This window comes from Xyrauchen texanus, chromosome 19 (genome assembly GCF_025860055.1).
Source record: "Xyrauchen texanus isolate HMW12.3.18 chromosome 19, RBS_HiC_50CHRs, whole genome shotgun sequence".
In the NCBI taxonomy this organism is placed as follows: Eukaryota; Metazoa; Chordata; class Actinopteri; order Cypriniformes; family Catostomidae; genus Xyrauchen; species Xyrauchen texanus.
In genome coordinates this window covers 14,610,273-14,634,266 of record NC_068294.1, presented here as the reverse complement: position 1 = coordinate 14,634,266, position 23,994 = coordinate 14,610,273, and the positions used below count along the sequence as shown (strand labels likewise).

Here is a 23,994-nt window from a genome sequence, read left to right as displayed (position 1 = left end):
CAGCAAAGTTTTGAACAACCACATTTTTAAAAATGAAAATGTTACTCACCCCCATGTTGTTCAAACCCCATATTATTTTCTCTATCCCATAAAACACAAAAGGAAATGTTAGGCAGAATGTCCAAGTTTCTGTTTACCTTACTACAGCTGGATGGTGATTTATACTGCTAAGCTCCGAAAAGGAATAAAAGCACCATAAAAGAACTCCTTCAACTAATGAAAACGCTGTATAAAGTGGTAACTAGAAAATGATCGCAATATTTATCGTTATAAAAAATCCACGATATCGATGAAAAGCTTTTGAGAAATTTTTGATATTTAGCCTGTGTTCTACATCTTGATGATCAGGTGCGTGTCACTAAAAATGCAAGCAGTTTGGCTTTCTCAGACTGTTTGAAGTTGCTAACGTTAGCTGCCTTGCTAATTATCACTACAGTCTGTTCCGGACCCTGGATTGGTTCAATCCAGACCACAATACATCATGACATGGCTGCACCCTCTCATCATCTCTAGTGAGCAGCGCAACAAAACAACAGTGCTGTGTACACCAGATCTGATCTTTCTGTGCTATATTCTTGAATATTTTTCTCTAGCACCAAACACACTTAATATATGTCCTGTCCCACTCTGCACATGTTGCCTCTTATCCGCGCATGTGAGTAGGCATGAGGCTCTGCATGAGTTAATGTGGTTCCAGACCGCCCTTAGACCATAACATGTCTTTCCTTCGAAATGTAGCTTTAATCAGCTTGTTATGAGCCTTTAATAATAAACAAATAGATTTCTGTTCAAATTTTGTTCAATTAATCAGATAACATCATATCTGTAGACAAGGAAAGACAATAAAATTACTAGTTTGTAGCTTAGTCTTTTCTCACTTTAACCCTTTCAGTTTTTAAAGATTTCCTTTTTCAGTGGCATACCTAAAATGAAAGGCTTGTTTTATTTCTTCTGCCAACTTGGAAATGAAAAAACATGTAAATGTTTATCGTAATAAATATCGATATCGAACGTTATGAAAAAGAATATTGTGCTAATATTTTTGGTCATATCGCCCAGCCCTAGTGATAACCTGCAATCATTACCTTTAAGTTAAATAATTATATTTGATCTAAACCTTAAAATTACTTGGGTTGGGGTAACCTAATGTAGTCAGGTTCATTCAGTCATATTAAATATTTTTTTGTACTTATATAAAAGCAGTTAAATAAGATGTTATGAAGTACATTTTTAGGTTAATTGATAAAACATATTTCAAGTTTTCTCAAGTCATCCGATAGCTTTGCATTGTTTACTGGTTAATCTTCCCCTCTGAACAACTCGCAACTACGGTCGAGAAAGATATCACATTTTTGAGAATGTGTCAAGACGTGTTTTCATCGCTCTGATTTACTAGCAGCACAGCTAGAGAAAAGACAAACACTTCTCAAATGAACTGTCAATGTCCATAAGAGTTTGGCAAAACTGAATAAATAAACAGGTAGAAATCGATCCATAGAAATTGCAAGTTACCACTTTTTTCAATGTAGAATTCCCCTCATTCTGTCTATAAGTATCTGTACTTTTATATATAACAAAATAATATACAAATGTTCAGTGCTTATCAGGTACCTTATCAAGTGTTGAGTATTCTCATCAAGAAATATTTTCCATTGAATAGGGCTGAGAGAGGCTTAAATGCTGCACTGAATCCTGACAGTGACAATTATACAGGCTTCAAGAGTCCTGTGGTGTCAGACAAAGTTTAGTGACGGTTCTGACACAGAGAATACTTGATGGAGAGAGTGCTTTAGAACATCTCATTGTGCCCACAAAATAACGATTTTGAAAAGGAACCAACCTAATATCATTGGAGAACCTTTTCTTAGAGCTTTTCTGGTCTGCTGGTTTCCAGATGATGTTTGAAGATATGGCCTTGTCTTCACCACTGATAAAAAGGACATGGAGAAATCTTGTTCCAAGAGGTTTTTCCTCCATTTGTGCCACGAGCCATTTAACAACCCCCTCTCATTCCCCCTGAGTGAATTACTGTTCAGGAGGGGAGGTTCCCTGCTAGGTTTGTTTAAATAACCTCCCTCTTTTCTGCTGAGCGCACCTGACACCAGGCCTACAGGAACAACTTTTCACCTCAGGTAGAAAGCGCGGAAGAGAGATTGGATGAACTTGAGATTTGAAGAGAGATCAGGGGTAGCAGAGGGAAGGAAGGGAGAGGAAGAAACAGCACTGTAAAAAGTGGAACAATGCATTTGTTACCTTAAGGGGATAGTTCATCCAAAAATGATAATTCTCTCATCATTTACTCACCCTCATACCATCTCAAACTTGTATTATTTTTTCTTCTGCATATCACAAACAAAGATATTTTGAAGCATGTATGATGTGATTTTGTCCATACAAAGTAAATTTGGGCCAAATTTTTAAGTTCCAAAAAGGACATAAACATTTAGTCATTTACAGATAAAGGCAGCATAAAATAAATACATCCAACTCCATGTCTTCTTAAGCGATACAACCACTTTTTGTTATAAAAAGATCAAAATTTAAGTCCTTATTCACCATAATTCTTGACATTCACAGTCTCATTGGCGCATTCACGAGAGAAGCTCATTCACACATTTTCACATGCTTGAAGCATGTGCAGTGAAGCCAATGTCCTTATCTCTATCTGTTGCTATATTAAAATGATCCGTCTCTGTATTGGGATAGAACCAGATGTGGGTGGGGCTTAAACCGGACGTCTGTCAAAACTAAACAAAACGGCCATTTTTAAATGTAGCACTATTATATTAATAGTTTCTATAAATAAAATATGCCTTGTATACAGTTTTTCTATTCATAAAATATAAATAATATTCATATTATTATTATTAGTTTTTTATTTAATTACATTATTATTTTATTACAAAAAACGTCTTACCAGATGAAGCTAAAAATAAAAGCCCCATTAACTGCGAAATATGTTGTTAAAGCTGAAGAATGCAACTTGACAGATGAGCTCCATTGTGAAATAATCAGGTCAGGAATTCAAAATCGTGCTATGGTTGGTTTATAAATGCATGCATGGAAATCATTACGTGTGATTCGTGTGGAAAATGTGCATAGACATTTTAAGAAGTGGAAAATTTGGCATGCTGAGTGACTCCAGCCAGTTCTCCTAAGCAACCATATTGGCCTGGTTGCTAGGGTGGGTAGAGTCACATGAGGTAACCTCCTCGTGGTCACTATAATGTGGTTCATTCTCGGATGAGCGCTTGGTAAGTTGATGCGTGAAGTCTCCACACGTGCTATGTCTCTGTGGTAACGCACTCATCAAGCCACATGATAAGATGCGTGGGTTGACGATCTCAGACTCGGAGGAAACTGAGATTCGTTCTCCGCCACCCGGATTGAGTCACTACGCCACCACAAGGACTTGGAACACATTGGGCATTCCAAATTGGGGAGAAAAAGTAGAAAATGTATATGATATAGTATCTTAGACAAGCTCAGATTTTTGAGACGGGCACAATAAACAGAGACTGCAAACATTTGGGACCTTCACCATCTGATTTGAAATCACATCGTGCACATTTTCATTCATAAAGTTTACACTAGCAATATTTGCTTCACTGACTCATGTTTATTTTAGTCAATAAAAAAAAAAATCCTGCACACTATCTTGCAAGGAGTATTAAAAATATTATTTATGGCAAAACTTTCATCAGGCATTGCATGTTTATTTAAAACATGGCTTTATCCTTGTGCTTCTTGGACAATCAGTATACCTAATATTTTTTCTATTATTCTGAAGAATTTGTTATTCCTTTTGAAGTCATTATTTGTGCCTTTCCAAATAAGATAATAAACGTCCCTAATGTGCAGTGTATACACAACCAGACACAGTGTTTCCAGGTTCTCTGTTTTCAAGCCCTGTTGGGATATTACTTTTAAAATGTACCACGGTCACTAAAAGGTTAAAGGTAAACAATAGAAAATTAAATTACAGCGTCTCATTGATGAACAATAATACCGGGATTAAGTACCTGGCAACCATCAAAGCATCACCGTCTTCAACCCTAAACTGTATTCCAATCAGGCCAGATGTCAAGATTTAAAGTGAAAAAGAACTTACGTTTTGGTCTGTTTCTCATTCGAAGCAATCGTATCGCTTTAGTAGATATGGTTTAAACCACTCGAATTAAGATGTTACCTCATGAAACTAATTTTTAGGTTACCTGATAAAATATTTTTTTACTGTGAGGAAGTAGAGAAGGGAATTGTATAAGGAAATCAACAACTTTGGTACCATTTCTGATTTCACCTACGATACCTATTCCTTAATGAAACCATTAACAATTAATTTTGAACTTTTGATGAAGCACCAAATAATTGATCCTAAATATATTATACCATACACTGTATGAACAACCAGTTACTGTACACAGAAACGGTTCTCGGTTTATATTGACTCAGATATGACTGAAATGAATGACTTACCGATCATGAGTCAGATATTATTTCAGTAAAAGCTCTGACTGATTCAGTTTGTGAGCAAGCCATTTAGACTGATGAGTTTGAGACTGTTTTGTGAGTTATTTAGAACATCCTCAAATAAAAATACAATTGTATCGTGCTGTTCAATCAGTGAGGAGAAGGTGCAGAACAAGAAAACAAAAAAAAACAGAAGACCATTTCCATGCTGGTTAGTGGTGTTTTAGTGATGGTTCAGCAGGTGAACTGCCATATCCATTCGGTTCCCCTGCAAAAAATGCAATGGTTAAGTTGGTCGACCAGCTCTTTCTAGTGAGGCTATGAATGACCATGTTCTGGTTGGAACACCAGCACACCAGCATCCAAAACATAGCATATGCTGGCAACCAACTATATACTGACCAAGGAGGGGAAAGTTTCAGTAAGCAGGGAAGAGAGGACTTTGGGGACATCAGCAAAAAACAGAAAAAGGCTGGTCAGGGAGTGAATAAAAAGTTAAAAGAGATAGTGATTGGATACTGGGGTTGACCTGAGTCCCAATTCCGCGAACAGTGCAACATAAACATTTAATATCATGATGACACATACATATATCCTCTATCCATTAGTCTTACATTAGTCCATTATATAAAAAAGCCTGGCCAAATGCATGCATTATCAATATAGCTAGCATGTGTCTTTGGGAGTGTTTGTGTACATCTACAAACAATGTACAAAAGCTTGTGTGTGTATTTTCCATAATAGTTTCTGAGTATGTACTGTAGAAAAGGGTGCCTCTCGTTCATTTTGTGTTCTGGAAGGTTCTGGGCACAAAAGTTCACCAATCTCCTCATAACTCCTCATTTTTTCATGACTCTGTATTTACCTAATCTACCATGCAGCGTGACTGCATTTCTGTCCCCATTTCTGGGAAAAACACACAGAAACAGACACTCACATACCCCACAATAACAATGCCCTGCTCATTTCAGAGAGCTTTAATGGACATGGTAAACACTCAACCTATTACCTGACGCACAATGAAACAATTCAGAGAGAACCACACTTTGTGCTTGTATTATTATGAGGTTAATGTTGGATACACATGAGTACATGTCTTACTTGGCTTTTCATGCATCAGACAATCAGATATTATGGAGGACCAAGCCTGTCAATAAATACATAAATAAATAAATGTATTTGCAGATAACTGTAAAAAAAAAAAAAAAAAAAAAAGTGGAAAAAAAGAGCCCGTGCTGGTACATAGTTATAGTGATAAATAATTACTTATACAGTGGTATAAGATTTTGGTCATAACTAAGTCATTATTTAAACAAAAATAATTTGATGTAACTCTGTCACAGATATGTTTTAAAAAAAATAGATGCACATCCACTCCCATCTGTGGCTATATTTCAAGTCTGTAGACTTGCAATTATTTTCAAACACAAGATGTAACTGTGGCCTTTACTCTGGAGCACACTGAGCTCGATTGCTATGCCTGAATTAGAAAACATGCCTCCTCATTACCATACTGAGGAAGAAATGTAGAAATAAATGCATTTGGAAATAAATAATAATAGAAATAAATACATTTGGAAATACATATACTGTATATGTTTAAATAAATAAATGTGGAAATGAATGAATGTTTAAATAAATAAATTAGGAAATAAAAGAATTAAGTGGTATCAGGGGCTATAAATAGATGCGCCACAGGTGCATCATCAGGTCTTTTGTCTTCAGGCCATTCTGTGTGTGTTGTGCTTCTCAACCCTGTCAAAACTTTCTACTTTCCTCTGTTAGGAGTTAGAATTTGTTAGGCAGTGCGCAGAAAACCTTTCTCTTTTCTAAAAATGGATAATAAACAAAGCAAGCGGTGTGTGTTCCAGTGTTTACACTCTATGGCTGAAACGGACATGCACCAGTTTTGTTTTGTGTGTTTGGGGGAAGAGCATGCTGCTCTTGCGTTGGGACGTGGCGGGTGCGAGCATTGCAATCTGTTTTCAGTGAAAATGCTTCGCACTCTTCTTGCTTCCGAGAGCCAGCACCCTTCCATCGTGGGGCTCTCGTATGGATCTGGCTGAGGAGCAGGGGGCCAGACTAGAGTTAGACTGGCCACGCGAACAAGAGACCCCCAAACGCTCCAAGCTGGATGACAGATTTCTGTCTGGTGGCCAAGGAAAGGGAATGCTAAATCAGTCACTTCCTTCCTTTGATGACCTCCATGACGAGCTTTCTCGCTCATGGTGGAAACCTTATACTTCCTGTGTCTTCGACGTCGACATATTCGACCATCGTGGTTGCTGAGGCATGGGGTATTCCATGATGCCACAGGTAGAAGAGACACTTGTGGGTTATCTCTCGCCTGGCTTGGCATCATCTCTAAAGAGACCTACTCTCCCCACAAAGTCATGCAGCATCACCTCTACGCTTGTGGGTAAAGCTGATCAGGCAGCAGGTCAGGCTGGTGCAGCACCATCAGATTTGGCAGTGTTGTAAGCATACCAGGCTGACCTGTTGAAGGACCTGAGTGTGGGTTGTACGGTCGACGAAGAGGCTTTCTCAGAGCTTCGACGAAACATGGATCTGTCTCACCGGATGACCAAACAGATGGCTCGTGCCATTGGCTGGTCTATGGCTGCTTTGGTCAGCACGGTCAGCACGGCATCAGAGACAAGGACAAAGTGTTCTTCTCGATGCCCCGGTTTCACCTTCTGGCTTGTTCGGTGACTCTATGAACACGGTCATCACCAGGTTCCAGGAGGTGAAGAGTCATGAGGAAGCCCCGGTCCTTCTTGAAGAGAGGCTCAAAAACAGAGCGTGGCGAATCGTGCTCCCTCCTCGTAGAGACTGGGGACCATCTCGTCGCCCTCAGCAGCCCCCAAAGCAAGACCTCAGGACCATTATCTCCAGGAAGAGAAAGCTCTGATGGTTTTGCACCCAGCCTTGTGGTGGTAGCCCCCCTAGGGACGGGTCGCGTGAAACATCCAGTTGTACCTTCCCGATACCCCCACAAAACCTCTCCATTCCCGCCGCCTCTGGTGTTTCGGGAATTAGTGGTTGAAACGTCCCTCAACAGGAAGTGTCAAAATTGATACCCATCTCAGAGAACCTGGCAGCCTGGAAGCTACTGCTGGGTGTTTCTATGTGGGTCCTAAGAACGGTAGAAAAAGGCTACAGAATTCAATTCGTTCACCGTCCTCTGCGTTTCAACGGCGTGGTTCCCACTACCGTGAAACCAGAACAAGCATGTCTACTGTGGAAAGAACTGCAAAATCTCTTGGTCAAAGGGGCCATAGAACAAGTTCCCCTTCCAGAGAGAGAGTCAGCTTACTACAGCAGATACTTCCTGGTTCCCAAGAAGGATGGGGAGTAGCATCCAATTTTAGACCTTTGAGGCTTGAATCGCTCAGTCAAGGCGTTCAAGTTCAAGATGCTAACCGTCAAGACGGTCGTGTCTCAAATCCAACATCACAATTGGTTGGTCACGATCGATCTCATGGACACAAACTTTCATATAGAAATTCTTCCACAACACAGGAAGTTCCTGAGGTTTGCTTTCAGGGGCGAAGCTTTCCAATATCAGGTTCTTCCATTCGGCCTAGCCTTATCACCCCGCACATTCAAGAAGTTCATGGATGCAGCACTGGCTCCTTTGCGACTCCGGGGCATCCGCATTCTGAATTATATAGACAACTGGCTGATACTAGCACTGTCACAAGAACTGGCATTACAGCACAGGGATATCGTCTTAGCTCATCTGGTTTCTCTGGGTTTGAGACTCAACATCAAGAAAGGCATTCTCTCTCCCACTCGTAAGGAGCCAGCGCTACATCATGCATTGTGAATGTGCGGGTAAAAAGGGCTAGGCCGAGTGAAAGAACCTGACACTGGAAGACTTCGCCCCCAGAAGTGAACCTCAGGAACTTTCCATGTTGTGGCAGAACTTCTAAATGAAGTATAGAAGTGCGTCATAAGATCGATGGTAACCAGCCAAATGAGTTGTAGGGCTTGAGACACTACCGTCTTGACAGGCATCATCTTGGACTTGAACACCCACGGGCAGTTCAAGCTTTAAGATCTAAGCCAAATGCCACCCCTCACCCTCCATGGGAAACAGGAAGTATTTAGTGTAATAACCTAACTCGCTCTCTGGAAGGGGAACACATACCATGGTCCCTTGGTATGTCCCATGGTCCAGGAGATTGAGTTTTTTTTTACATAAAAAAGAAATCCGGTTCACGGTAGTGAGATCACGCCGTTGAAACACAGAAAAGCGGCGAGTGCATTAAATCCAAACGCCCTTATAAGACCCACAGAAAAGAATATATCTGGCAGAAGTTTCCACGCTGCCAGGATCTCTGAGATGGGTATTATATTTTAACACTTCCTGTTGAGGGGTTGTCGAGTGTTTCACGTCCTGAATAAAATGCAGGAACAGCAAAAACACCTAATTTTGACGGAAGCCTCCGAAACCCGAAACACCAAGAGGTGGCGGGAATGGAGGGGCTTCGAGGGGGTACCGGGAGGGGTGAAGTGAAGCACGCGCACCGTCCCGAGGGGAGCTACCCCCTAATCTAGGCAGAAGACCGTCAGGGTTTTCTCTTACTAGAAATTATAGTCCTGAGGTCTTGCTTCGGGGGCTGGCAAGGGCGGCGAGTCTGTCCCCAATCCCTGGGAGGAGGAGCACGACTCGCCACGCTTTGCTTTTGAGCTTCCCTTCAGACAGGACCGAGGTGGGTCTGAAGGTTGCTCGTCAAGCACAGAACCCACACTCAGGTCATCCAGGAGGTCAGCCTGGTACGCCTGTAAAACAGCATAGTGTGCAGAGCACACTTTTAGGGGTTCCTCCATGAGCGTTCCCTTTCTTTGACTGGAAGATAAAATCTATCGCCTAATTTGGAGGGTTTGGGGGTCTCTTTTCGCGTGGCCAGTCCAATCTGGCAACCGCACGAGTAACAACATCGAGCAATTCCTCCATAGATTTTTTATCGCGGACGGAAAGCTCGGAGGCGGGAAGAGAATCACGATCCTCCTCATGATCCGAAGAAGTGTCGGAACGCTCTTCGAGATCATGTGAAGGACCAGCTGGGTTTGGGGAGAGAGCGAGAGAAAGGGATCAACCTGTCTCTTGCTCCTCAGCCAAATCCATGCAAGAGCCCCACGAACGATCTTTTTTTTTCATGAGTGCTGACTCCCAGAAGCAAGCGAGATGAGCACGAAGCACTTTGCCTGTTAAAGCAAATCGCAGTGCTCCCACCTGCCCTGCTGCAACGTGAGAGCAGCGTGCTCTTCCCCCAAACAAACAGAGCAAAAGCTCGTTTGCGGCTTTCAGTCATTCTCTCTTTTTTTTATTTTATATATATATATATATATATATATATATATATATATATATATATATAATATTTTCAAAACAGAAGAGAAAAGAGAAAAGATTCACTGCACACTGCCTAACAAATTCTAACTCCTAACAGAGGAAAGAAAGTTTTGACAGGGTTTGTAAAACATACAGAATCGCTCTGAAAAAAGACTTTCTGATGACACCTGGTGACGTATCCATTTATAGCCTGGCCGCAGGTGCATCTAATGATTACATCAGCCAAGGCTATAAATTCCGGTCAATGTTCATTGACGTGTTACACACATTATTTCAGCTCGGTCACAACTAGGATTGTTCCCCATAGTGCTTAGCAAAAGCGTAGCATCATAGTGAAGCTTTTTGTAAAGGGAACACCCTGAGCAAAGTCAAGCTAGGCCAAGGTTGCACTGTTCGTCAGTAGCTACTTACCCTTTCTATGTGGTTCAGACCCCGGTTCCTCACCTTGGGTCCCACTCTAGGTGTGCCTTGCCATCGCAAGCTGCTAACAACAGACACCTCCCTGACAGGCTGGGGAGCGGTATTTAAGTGGTCGTCCAGCTCAAGGGGAATGGGAGGGTCGTCAGCTCGATTGGCACAACTGTCTTGAGTTGATGGCAGTATTACTGGCCCTGAAGTACTTCCTCCAATATCTGAGAGGCCACCATGTCCTGGTGCGGGTTGACAACACAGCAGTAGTTTCTTACATAAACCATCAAGGAGGTCTACAGTCAGACCAGCTGAACAGACTGGCATGGCAGACTCTCCTTTGGCCCAAGGGCAAGCTCCTGTCAATCAGAGCAGTTTATATCCCTGGATGCCTGAATGTGGGAGCAGATATACAGACAGGGGAGTGGAAACCAAATCTGGTTGAGATTTTACAGAGCAGAAGTGGACCTCTTCGCCTCCCAAAAATGTCCAAATGTCCCCTCTACGTCTATCTGAGTCACCCAGCCCCCCTTGGTCTGGACGCGATGGCGCATACATAGCCCAGATTGCGCCTGCGCGCGTTTCCTCCGGTTTCTCTGCTCCCAGGAGTCCTGGCCAGAGTTCCCCAGCAAGGATCCTGCTTCTTACTGATAGCGCAGGCACATGCCCCACCACTCTCAGGGTTTATGTGGCCGTTCTATCGGCTTGCCATACCTTGATTGACGGAATGCCATTGGGGAAACATCCTCTGCTCGCTCGCTTCGTTCGTGCAGCCATGTGATTTGAGACCTCCTGCTAGGACCAGGATCCCTTCATGGGACTTAACAATAGTCCTTGAGGGTCTGGTTGAGACCCCATCTGAACCTCTGAAGTCAGCGTCTGATAAACTTCTGTCTCTCAAGATGGTTTTTCTTATGGCGATTACTTCTCTAAAAAGAATTGGGGATTTGCAGGCTCTGTCTGTCTTGCCATCCTGCTTAGATTTTGCCCCAGGAATGGCTAAAGCAATATTGCACCCTCATCCTGATAACCTACCTAAGGTTCCTTTCTCAACCGTATATCGCTCTTGAAGCCTTCTGTTCCCCGCCGTTTACAACGCCGGATCAGGAGAGACTTCACGGACTGTGTCCAGTCCGTGCCCTTCAGGCTTACGTCCATCGCACTAACCAGTGGCGTGAGTCAGGGCAACTATTTGTTTGTCATGTGGGCCCTAACATGGGGGCGGCTGCCACCAAGCAAACAATGTCACATTGGGTGAGGGACGCTATTGCCCTGGCCTACGAGGCGCATGGTCAAGCTTCGCCAGTAGATATCAGGGCTCACTCTACCAGGGGGGTCGCCTCCTCTAAAGCTTTGGCTAGAGGTGGCTAGAGGCTGGTCCTCTCCGCACACATTCATAAGATTTTATAGTTTGGATGTTCATGCCACTCCGGGCTCTTGCGTCCTTGAGTCAACATCACAAGCTCATGTCTTAGACCTCTCACGCTCTTGTGAGCACAACTACACAACCGTAAGGGGTCCAGACATCCGCAGTGCGGTGGCGTGGGTATTCTCGTTCCCAAACCGCTAAATCAGCGCTGCATCAAAGTGTAGCTTTTGATAGGGAATGTCTCGGGTTACTTAACTGTAACCCCTGTTCCCTGAAAAAGCGAAACGAGATGCTGCGCTTCATTGTCGCACTGAGGATGCCCCAGGACTGCTCTTCAAACAAATATACCTGACGATGCAACTGTGGCACATCTATTTATAGCTCCTGGTACCACTGCAAAACTGCTCTTAGCAGGGTGGGTGCAATTCAGAATTCCAGAATTTGAATTGAGATAGCAAACATGATGCCGAAATTTAATTAGCATTTGATTTAAAGTGAAAGTTGATAATTCTCTCATCATTTACTCACCCTCATGCTTTCTAAAACTCCAATGATGTTATTTCTTCTTCATAACACAAATGAAGGTAATTTTAAGGATGTATAATGCAAGTTAAAATAATTATAGCCAATTTTGGGATACTTTAAAATGCAAAGCGTTCATCAAAAGGTTGATAATAAGTGTTATTGATGTAAAAGGGCACAGGAATATCAGTACCTGATAACTTCTTGCAATATCAAACCCTGCACTGTGTTCCAATTGGCCAGAAGCCTAGATTTATATTTGACTAAGGATCATATCGCTTCAGAAGACATGGATTAAACCAATCAAGTTTTTATTCTTTTTGAAAGTGTTGTACAATATTTACTTACATTGCATGGACAAAAAAACAGAAATATCCATTTAAATGGATTGAAAATGAAATAAAATTCAAAGAAATTTGTTAAACTGGTATAAGATTTGTTTTTAATAATACATTAACTTTACGCATTAACTTATTATCATACACATATCATATGAGGTATTTTCTCATAAATAGATTTTGAAATGCCACCTATTGAAATTTTTATTTTATTTATATTTGATTATATTTAATAAATGAACTATAATTGTATGGACCTCAATGGAAGAACATATAATTTTACCACAATGCTCAAATTTACCCCACATTTTGATGACAATATTTATTTTTATAAAATTATCTGAAAACTATGTGGTGAACATTTTGTGGCATTATATGGCTAAATTAAAATATCATTTAATTGCTTTGTTAATTGTTTTTACAGTGTGTCTAATTAATTAAAAAAAAAACACAAAAGGTCTCATTAGAAAAAAAATATTCTACATTTCAGGACATAGGTAAATTAGTAAAAAATAATCATGCAATTATTTATTTTTTGTCACAAAACTTATGTTGGACTAATGACATTCCTTTGTCGTGTTCAACCTGTTCTCATAAAACATGTTACTATACCTATATTTTTGCAAAATAATTATTACGTGGCTTGTATGTATTATAGTTCTTTACTGGGAAATTAAATCCTAGAGGCGCTACAACAACAATAACGTTACTCCTTTTCACACAAATGTGATCCAATGATGACACCACAGTCACATAATTTTCATGAGATCAGGCTAGTTGTGTGACTGTTGAATTTTTTTGAATTGCAATTCCATAAATTCCTCTTCATGTTATTGCAGTTCCAATTCAACATCCTGTGGAGTGTGGTTCTAATTCAAACTCTCATTAATCTGCATTATATCCATCTCATACAAGACAATCTCAAGGTTGTTTTGAAACTTGGGCTGTCAGTCATCAGAGACCTGTGTCTTTGCCAGCGTCGGACTGCAGCTGAGCCTGCTCTACCCCCCACACTGTCAATCAATCTCGCTCTCTTTCTCTCTCTTTGCTGTGTTTTTCTTCCCAAGTCAATAGAAACTCCCTTGAAAAAAGTGTGCAAAGCTTATGGAAAATCATCAGAGCACAATTAGCATTCAAGACTGCTAAAGAACCCAATTCAACGACATCAGTATCTGATACTTAAATCAGCATTTTGTTCAATTCAAACCTGATTAATGAGACTGATATCGTTTGGTTGCCTTTTCACATGAACTGGCACTGAATCAAGACTAATTCAAAGAGATGTGTCATTCTTATGCAAAAGCCACCAAAAGCAAAGATGATTTCAACTAAAAAACACCTGCAGCATCTTTTCGCCCAAATACACTAATACATTGGTGTGTGATTGTTCAGTTATTGTCTGATGAAGTGTTGTGGATCAGTGGTGGAAGTTTTCAAGGGTGCCACTGTTGCAGTGACGTTGCATCACACATTGAAACTGGCCTTGCCTCAACCAACAACAAGAACAGTGCTTCAGTTCTGTTGCTAATTATTCCCCTGTTAATAATGCTATAAAGAGAGATGATGTCTTTTAGGTCTGAAAGTTCAATGTACTGATCCATATTTTTGGAAGTTCCCAATCTTCAGGTTAGGTATGTAGGTTAAAAGTGCTGTAAGTGATTTTAGCCATTCTACTTCCACGAGACTGAACCGTTGGATTAGCCACGCCCCTCTTTCCAAAACTCTCCACTTCAAAGACACCAAATTAGCTTTATTGAGACTGACACTGAGCAAAAACAGTTGTTAAAAACAACAGCAACACAATAGTGCCCTCAACTGGGAACTGTTATAAACAACATGGCTTAAAAATGGCAGTAAGTCTCAATAATTTGCTGCAACTACAGAGATTAGAGCATCTGGAGTGGTGGTGTAGTGGGCTAAAGCACTAAACTGTTAATCAGAAGGTCACTGGTTCAATCCCCACAGCCACCACCATTGTGTCCTTGAGCAAGGCACATAACTCCAGGTTGCTCCAGGGGGATTGTCCCTGTAATAAGGGCTCTGTAATTCGCTTTGGATAAAAGAGTCTGCCAAATGTGTAAATGTAAATGTAGAGCTGTAACAGAGACCATTGAGATATCTTACAACACTTATTTAAGTAATATCTCTCAGGGAGTAGGAACATTTTTTGTATACCTTTCCGTGAAAAAATCACTTACAGCACTTTTAAGTACTAAGGTTGACAAATGAAGTGATATAAATTCAAAATTTAAGCCATAGGGGCACTCCTTACCTGAAGATTGTTCCAAAAGGTAAGCAGAATTGTTAAACCTTATAAAAGGGCTGTTCAAACCCGTGCTTGTGCTTAAAAAAAACGAAACATGATTTTTCTAGACTAGATTTACTTTTCATAGAAGCTAAATGGGAACTTAATGAATTATTTCAGTGCCCCGCATTACAATGTCAGCAGTTCAGATCAAGGATACAAACTACCCACCTTGAAAATATGTCATGTACAGTATGTGATTAATGATATCATTCATAACTTTAAATGTTAAAACATTAAAGGAGGTTTTCAAGACAAAGAGAACGTGAGCATATTGTAAATTAATTAAATGTATTATTGTGGTTATTTGGCAAGCTTTTGAAGTTGTCCTATAGAAAATTCACTTGACAATGTCTTAGAATATAATCCATAAATCTCAAAGTAGGAGCATTATCACCCTCAGACTTTAACTAAAACATGGTATAACCTCTGGCTTTGACTCCATTGTGATTTTAGCTTGTAGCAAGGACAGAGTCATATATATTTTATGAAGATACAAAAAGAGTTTTCTAACTATTTTCAATACAAGTTAATGGTTCACCTAAAAATGTAACAATCTGTCATTTACACACCCTAATGCAATTCCGAACCATGTGCTGTTATTTTTTCTTTATTATTCGTTGCATAAGACAAAAGTCCTCCCTGGGGCAGAGAGAGTGAGTAAATCTAAAATAAGGTTACAAAGTTAGCAAAAGTTTAGCAACCACTGATCTAGGCTGTATAACATTACAATAATTAACTATCTAATTCATTTCTCTATTTTATTACATACATTTCTCAGTTCTTGGCATGTTGTATATTTCATGCTATTTGGTCATTTCTTTTTTGGCAATTCACAAATCTAGTTCAGTTTGGGCCTTTATCACATTTAGAGCCTTTATTCCAAAATGTATTGCAAGCGCCGCCTTTACTATTTTAATTACCAAAAAGTACCATTACATTTGAAAACCCAACAACACCTGCGAATATAATACGATATAAAAATATGATAAAATAAATGTCAAATTTAATAATCAAAAATAGGTATTATTAAAAAAAGTGTTCCAAACCATTCACTTGAGGTTCCATATCAGTTAGAAGGATTAGTGCCTAGTTGCATAAAGCACCTTAAGCTTTTCCCTTAATTGTAACACTTAAGGTGTTATTTCCCCTTACAGGGAATGACTTGAAGGTGTTGCATATGATCCCTTAGACACTTCTCTTAGGTAAGGGAAACCGTTAAGGGTTTTACCTTTTCTACTGTTCTACCATGGGCATGTTCGTCATGTCCCTACCACTGATGTACAATATAGACATTTGAGCAATTTTAACACAAAAAACCTTTTACTGATTTTTATTTCCAAACTAGTGACTAATAAAGTTTCTCAGTAACATTATTGATGTGTAAATTATTGTCCAACCTCTTTTGAATTAGTGCATAAACATCATGTTTATGATGTTTATGCAAGGATGCACCAATACCGATTCCGATATCGGAAATCTCAGTATTGGCAGATACTGTTCCCAAGCCGATACCGGTGTTGTTTTTTGTTATCAGTTTAGAATATCTTTACATTATTGTGTGGAACTAATTGGGAGTCTTCAGTAGAAAAGAAACCATTGTTTTATTTTTGCCTTTTTCTTTTCTTTTTTTATCCCCATATTTTTCAACTTGCTTCTGGACTTTAAAGGATTCAGATCTCTTTTTTGTTCAGTTTAGTTGTAAGACATCAGTCCACTTTTCATTCACACAGTTCTTTTTTGGAACCCATTCAACTTAAATATTGTTATAAATTGTAAACAAATAATAATGATGACAATAATAATAATAATTTGTTAATAATTTTATTATTATTGACTTTTAATTTTAAATACAACAGTAATATATTTAAATCGTGCACTTTTTAAACCCTCACACTTTTATTTTCACACTCTAAACTCCAGTATGTGTCTGTTTGTAGGCAAGTTCACAGTAGTTTAATTCGCTTCTTATTAAATTCTGGTAAAATGCACCTCCAGTGCTGTTCTAAATGCATATTATAAGTGAACTTAACTACTGAGCATCTTCAACTGAGATGTTGTTCGTGCTCAAATATTGTGCACCACGTGAAGGCTAAAAATAGCCACGAGTGCATCACCAGCCTGTGCATGAGTTTGTGTCAACAGAGCAGCACCATTCACTGACGCGCTGGCGCTGCGCATACTATATTTTTACTTCTTAAACACTGCCTTTTGTGATTCACAGCGCTATGCAGGTCTTCAAGTGGCTTTGAATAAAATGCACGAGTCATATCAACTACATTAATGGTGTTTATATGGTTCTTTTATGTCATTTTTTGAGCTTGACAGTAACAAACATGACTAACACACAGTATCGGATTTGGATCGGCTTGTCGGACCTATACCCGATCCATCTAAAAGCTTCTGTATCGGAGCCAATACCGATCCAGGTATCGGATCAGTGCATCCCTACTTTTCTCAGGGCTGTTCTGGATGCACCAATTACAGTCATTTGTGATTGCTGCAGATTACGGCATAACATTTTTGTAACTCATTTTCTGGAGGTTACATGGGCAGATTTTCATTTGTTTCTCAGGTACAATCCTCAAAATAACAAAATAACAAGCTAATAGATTAAAACACTTTTTGTGTACTCATTTTTTCTGTGTGAATTAAAAATGTCTTGAGTTTATCATATGGAGCAATTTATGGAGGATTCTACTTTTATGGCCGGTGAGTGTCCACTTCAGAAAGACACCTTTGATAGTGAGGTATTAGATGTGATATTAGATTGCCAGTAATCCTGCACTTGTTTATTATTGCTAAGGTGGTCTAAAGAGCTCTCCTTTTTGTGAAAAAAAAAATAAAAAACTGGTTCTATAAATCTTGCCATTTTCCCCCTTTTTTCTTTAGCAACCTTGTAACTCTTAGCCAACACTTAAGGTGAAGTTTTACTTGCCTAAATGTTTACTCTGGAAAATGGCAGTTAAGGGGCTTTATGCAACACTTCAGGGAATAATTGTAGGGGGTTATGATGTTTTACCTATAAAGGGGTTTTCTTCAACACCATTCAATTTAAGGGAAAATTTTACTTAAGGTGCTTTATGCAACAAGCACTGACAACAAGCAGCTCACTAGATTTTGAAACAGGGACACAGTATGTCACATGCAATTACACCACATGTTTTATTACAGACTACATTTTCAACTGTTAAAATAATACAGCCAACCAGAACCTAACTGCATTTGTTTTGACATAGAAGTTACATGTTCTGTATAAATGAAAATCTAACTAAATGTATACACATAACAATTCATCACTAAAGAGTAAAGGAGAGAAGAAATGAGAGAGCCAAATGACAGACCACAAGCTTCATTCCAGGAGAGTGAGAATTAGAAAAAGAGAGAAGGGAGAAAGAGGCACAGAGTGTGTAAGTGAGCAATTCTGAGGAGAGAAAAAGAGTGTGTGAAAGAGAGAAGAGAAAGTGAATCCATTTAAACTAATGCATTTCAATTATTCATCCATTATCCATCTATCCACAATGGTACTGCGATGAAATAACGGCCACAGTTTATTTTGTACATGTTTGTGAATATATAAGTGTAAAGTCCTTGTTTAGTGCATCTTGTTTTTCTGCATGTACTGTAAAGGATATTTTATAATTGTTTTGGAATGATTTAATTATATTTTTATTTTTACTACAGACATCTCCTATTTATTTACTTATGGTGAGGAGAGATTTCTAAAATTATATATAAAAATTTTTTTTTATTAAATTTGTCATCATGAATGTTTCATATTAAGTTTATCAGCCTATCGGAGCCCCCTTTTTTATCCCCTTTTTCTCCCCGATTTGGAATGCCCAATTCCCACTCCTTAGTAGGTGTTTCAATCCAGGTCACGGAAGATAGTCTCAGTTGTCTCTGCTTCTGAGACAGTCAATCCGTGCATCTTATCACGTGGCTCGTTGTGCATGACACAGCAGAGACTCACTGTATGTGGAGGCTCATGCTACTCTCCGCGATCTATGCACCACTTTCCATTCACCCCATTGACAGTGAGAACCGCCACTCTACCCTCCCTAGCAACCGGGCCAATTTGGTTGCTTAGAAGACCTTGTATAGGAGCCTTTCTTGATTTAAAACAACTGTGCAATGAACATGTGACCGAGCATCTGAGAAGCTAAGAATATTTTCCAGTAAGAATAAAAGAAGAGGATGAATTAAAAAAAAAAGAAAAAAGAAAAGAAAAATAGATGTATGCCAAAGCCGTAGTTTCACTCTTGTGTTTTTTTAACCATTTGCTGGCATTTCTGTTCATAAATGCCGTGTTCTAATTTACTGAGCAGAATAATGTATTTTGAGTATCAAAATATTCTAGCTGTGATTATAATAGATTGGTCTGAAATCAAAGAAATTAAAATTGTTATACTTATTATGGAAAATTACTTTAGTATGACATAAAATCTATAGCTTGTACATTTTGAAAGGTAAAATTGAGACCTTCAGGTTTTGTAGAAGAAACACACATAGAGTACAGAATTATACACTTTAGCATTAAGACTATTTATATATTATAACATATAATAGAAAAATATTTGACCACAGAATGTTGCAATCAGAATCAAGTATTCTGAAAAAGCTGTGTAATAAAAATGCAATACTGGATGTTTTTTTTCCAAATGCATAATTCATAAACACATGATATATTAAAGCAGGACTTTTCCTATAAAGCATCACAAGTTGAACAAAAAAGTGGATTAGATTATCTTTGATCTACCGTCTTGAGATGAAATGCAGAAGAATGATTTACTCTATGAAATTTGAACAGTGATTAAACATGTCAGCCAAGAATAAAACAAACATACTGAAGTGATGCTTGAAAATCCTTAATGATCCTTTGTGAAGTGAGGATAGAGAAATTTATAGAGAGCCTAAGCAAAGTAGAGTGCTGCATTTTTGTGTGCGTGTGAGTGACAGTGATGGAGTGAGGGTGTATGTTTGTGGCTGAAAGTAAGAGAAGTCATTTCTGAAGACTAAAGATGAGCTGTCACAAGAGATGGACTGAACTCCCCCTTCAATCGATAAGCGGGATTGGTTCCCCATGGGATTTCAGAGCAAGTGCAGTTTTGGTCTTTCCACTTTTATAAGCCGCGTGTGAGGATTACAAAATATTACGTACTGCAACTTTGAATTAACATACAAAAAAGGCCTTTGAATCTACATTGACTGGGGGTAATGTATTCTTTCAGTAGAAGTCTTTACAATGAAACATTTTACCAAAGATCTATGGTAATGCTGCCCATAGTCAAATGGCACATTCATTTTGCATAATAAAAGTATATATTTCTGAATCTATCAGCACTACAAAGACACCAGGGGATGAGAGGGGGCCTCAGTGAACAGCCGGAGTTTGACTCACTCGTTCTTTTCAACAGGCAGAGAGTTCTGCATGACTAACCAAAAGCAGAGAACTCAATAAGGACAGACAACACAGCTCAAATCATCAGAGGGGCAGAGCAAGAGAGAGAAACAGAAAGGGAGAGAGTATGTGTGAACAGAGGATGGGGAAAAGATGTGGTCTTACAGAACAGAAAATGAGAAAAAAGACAAAATTCCAGGCTGGCAGAGCCCTATAATGCAACCAAAACTACATTAGTGAACTCGCTGCAAACAATTACAATGTGTTCAGGCAAATTCTGGCAACTCTGCAGACATAATAATTCACAAATAATAACCTAGCAAGTCAATTTACGAATTATAAACCCCTTCAAAAAATAAACTGGCACAATAACAGCCAATCAGAACAAATCTGCTATGTGTAGTGAGATTTTTGGTCAATGAAATTTCTTTGCTGACGGGGCTTCTCAAAGCGACACATAAGATACACAGGAACTCGATATGTTGCTACATAATGTTTCAGTTCCCTGATATCGAGATACCGAGAAGCGACATTTCCCTGCAGACATCATTGCATCAAATTAAATGTGTTTACTTTTTCATGTGGCGTTGCATGAGCAGTCTTAGAGACCTACGTTCTAGTCTCATGTAAACCAGGAATAATCACGTTCAAATAATCAATGATGATCAAGATTTGAAGGTTGCATTTTCCCTCTAAGATTCAATTTTTTAATGCACTGAGAGTTAGGTTTAGAGTTAGGGTTTGGGTTAGTTCATATGTTTAATAAAATATGCATTACTGTTGACCGTATTACATCATTTACAACTAAAAATACAACTCACTTTTGGTGCCACTCCATAGACATTTCAACTGGAAACTGGAGCTCACATGTGCCCATGCTTTTAACAACACTTCCAGCTTCAGCCACTTGAGTCAAGGTTTAAATTACAGTAAGCACAGAACAAATCCAGTCTGATGCGACATCACATAAACAAAAACCAGGCAATCAACGAAATGTCCTGTCATGCAACTCTTGTCTTGGTTGTAGCTGGTTAGGACAAAAACTCAGATTTGCATGGACGAAATAGCTTTAATTGCTTGTAGCTTTATTGTATCATGTCTGGATAGGACACTCTGTAAGGTGACCAACCACAATTCATTAGTTTTACTTGACATGTAGGGGGTGGTAAATCTGGAATCACTGATACCACAACAGTAGACAGAACCTCATTCAAAAACTAGTGTAGAAGTTTTATTGAATGGTTTTACAACAACACAGAAAGTGGCAGGGAAATGTGTGTAAACGTTTTGGTCAGAACTTTCATCTGTCCAAGAATAATTAGTGCTGACAATTTCATGGTCATAACTGTTAAAACGTTGTGTTCATGGACATCTCAAATGCTTGAGACTAACTGCCTCACATTAGTGACATACATTTTGACTCTCATACAATTTAACAAAACTCAAATATATTCCTATGATTCAACATCAGGAATCTCACATAATTTATTCTTTGATAGCGCTCATTGCAGCATCCAGGATTATTGTAAACGCATCCTTGTTTTCCCAGAATACAAATAAATGCTTTAAAGAAAAGATGACACTGGCTTAAAAACATATTTAAAACCTAAATCTTACTGTATCTTTTTGGTCCATCCTCCAGGCAGAAGGACAGGGTCAATGTAGCATCCTCTTCAAAGAACTCTGTAGCAAATGCATCCCACCACAGACTATCACTCTCCTGGGGAAGAGAGAGAGTCACGGTTAATTAACGAGAGTTAATAACAAAGTAAATGTATTTAACAGAGTAAAAAGTGGGAGAGGATAAGAATATTGCAAGTTTGAAATTGATAACCTGAATTTTGAGCATTGCACCAGTTGGTTTAGTTTTGTCTCTTATATGAATTCACAGAGTACAGTAATGTTTTTAAGGTTGGTATTATATTTGAAGTATTACACAAATCCCTGCAGTCAACAAACCCAAAATGTACAACATCCACTATAAACACACAGAAACGAAACATAATTCAAATGTTAAAAAAATTTAAAAGTCCAAGGCTTGAGAAAACTCTTTAATTCAGATTTTTGGACAACAGCTCCCAAGTGCCTTCTTTCCAAAACCACCACAATTATTCCTGTAGCCCAAAGGGTTCATCAGCCTCCGTTTGGATTTGTCATGTCTGCTGTTTGTGATCAAAAGGGGTGCAGGTTAACTGATTAATGTTATTATCACTAATTTACTTGTAACTCTGAGTCCTTTGTCAAGTTCCATCCATAATTAATAAACACAAAGACATTTTCAATACTTGCTTTCATGTAAGCACAACAGTAGCAGTTTAGAGTACCATACTTTCCCACTGATATCTTGCTGCTTTCCTTTAAAAGCTCATTTTGAGACTGTTTTGCAAATTTAATGTTCAAATTATCTGAGCTCATAAAGTGTTTCTTAATTAAAAATGTGTTATATGTGGTTATTAAAACCCACAATAACAACAAAGTTCCTTATAAATTGTGTACATCCTAGGCACCTAGAAACTCAAAATCCCCAGCTTATGGAAAGATTTACTGATTCACTTAAATTAAATCAAGGACACTTCATCATATAGCATCCTAGCTACTAACATCCACAGCATATGCAAAAATAGACTTCGCTGCATCCTGTGATTGACAGCACTTTAATTCTAACAGACGTTGTTTAGCCCAATGTTGCCATCTGGCCCATGTTGCCTAGTGACAGATCACAAGCCCTCTCAGATGTTTACAATTAGGGCTGTCGACTTCAGGCAGCGTCACGTTACATAGTGGCCGACCCTGGAGACCTTTAGTCCTGCGTCCCTTATTCTAGAAGGGCTGTTTTCCAGCATGGAGGAAACCGTCTAGCCTGTGCTGTTTTGGAAGCGAGTCAGTGCACTATAAGATTTGCCACCTCAGTAATGTACGTGAGTGACAAAGGTGATGGTTTTTCCGTTCAATATGTCAGAGGGCTGCCGTTGTCCGACACAGCTGGTTATTAGTACTGGACTACCACACATGCCACACAGACATGCTTACAATAAGTGGACTCTGCATTGGGCAGGCAATAAAATAAAATAAAATCATAATAATCATAAAATAATAATAAAACGGCAGGTCAAATCAGGTGCAAGACAGGCCAGGCCAACTGGAATTCTCCCGGTGCTCCCAATGGCCAATCTTGGCCTATCCATAAGAGCACGGACACTTCCAACAGTAGACATCTAGTACATTAATACAACAGGTTTCCAGAAATGGACTGATGATGTAGAGGCTTTAGAAATCATTTATCATCAGAGACTAGGCACCCTATAGAATAGAGGTTCATCTTATTTCAACAAGGTCCATCCACTGGTGTGCATGTATTTGTGTGTGATTGATAACTGTTTTCATACTCTGCAGGACATTTGACTTCATCAGATAATCCTGCTTTCCTTTGTTTTCTCTGTCTTACCTTTTCCCCCCATCTTGGTCTCTTGGGGATCCGCAAAGCTTTAAGGACACCAAACAAACTTCCTTCTCTCTAATCACTTTCTATCTTTCCCTTTTTCTTTGTTAGAGGACTCTAGAAACACAGACGTTTCTCATAGCCATGTATTTAACTGACTTGATTCAGTATCGTTTCCCCTTCAGCTGGAAAATTGCCATATAGCATCACAATGTACACCATCAATGTAGTAGTGATTGGAATCCCAGTGCTGTCTGAGCTCCCTTACAGGTCAATATCTCTTCACAGTTCCATTGATGGAACTCTCGTGCTGAGCTTGTCAAACAGTGTTTGTATCAGAAAGTGTTGACTGCTCTCTTTGAGTGTTCATTGATCTTCTT

General features: G+C 39.2%; 1 protein-coding gene across 2 annotated transcripts in view; it reads right to left on the bottom strand.

The window, feature by feature from the left end:
* ldb2a (LIM domain binding 2a) overlaps positions 1–23,994 on the bottom strand; it is a 109,177-nt gene that overhangs the window by 66,538 nt on the left and 18,645 nt on the right. For both annotated transcript variants that reach the window (XM_052149542.1, XM_052149543.1), the window contains exon 2: positions 21,793–21,895. In XM_052149542.1, coding sequence (XP_052005502.1) covers positions 21,793–21,895 — 103 coding nt within the window. The remainder of the gene's footprint in view (positions 1–21,792; positions 21,896–23,994) is intronic.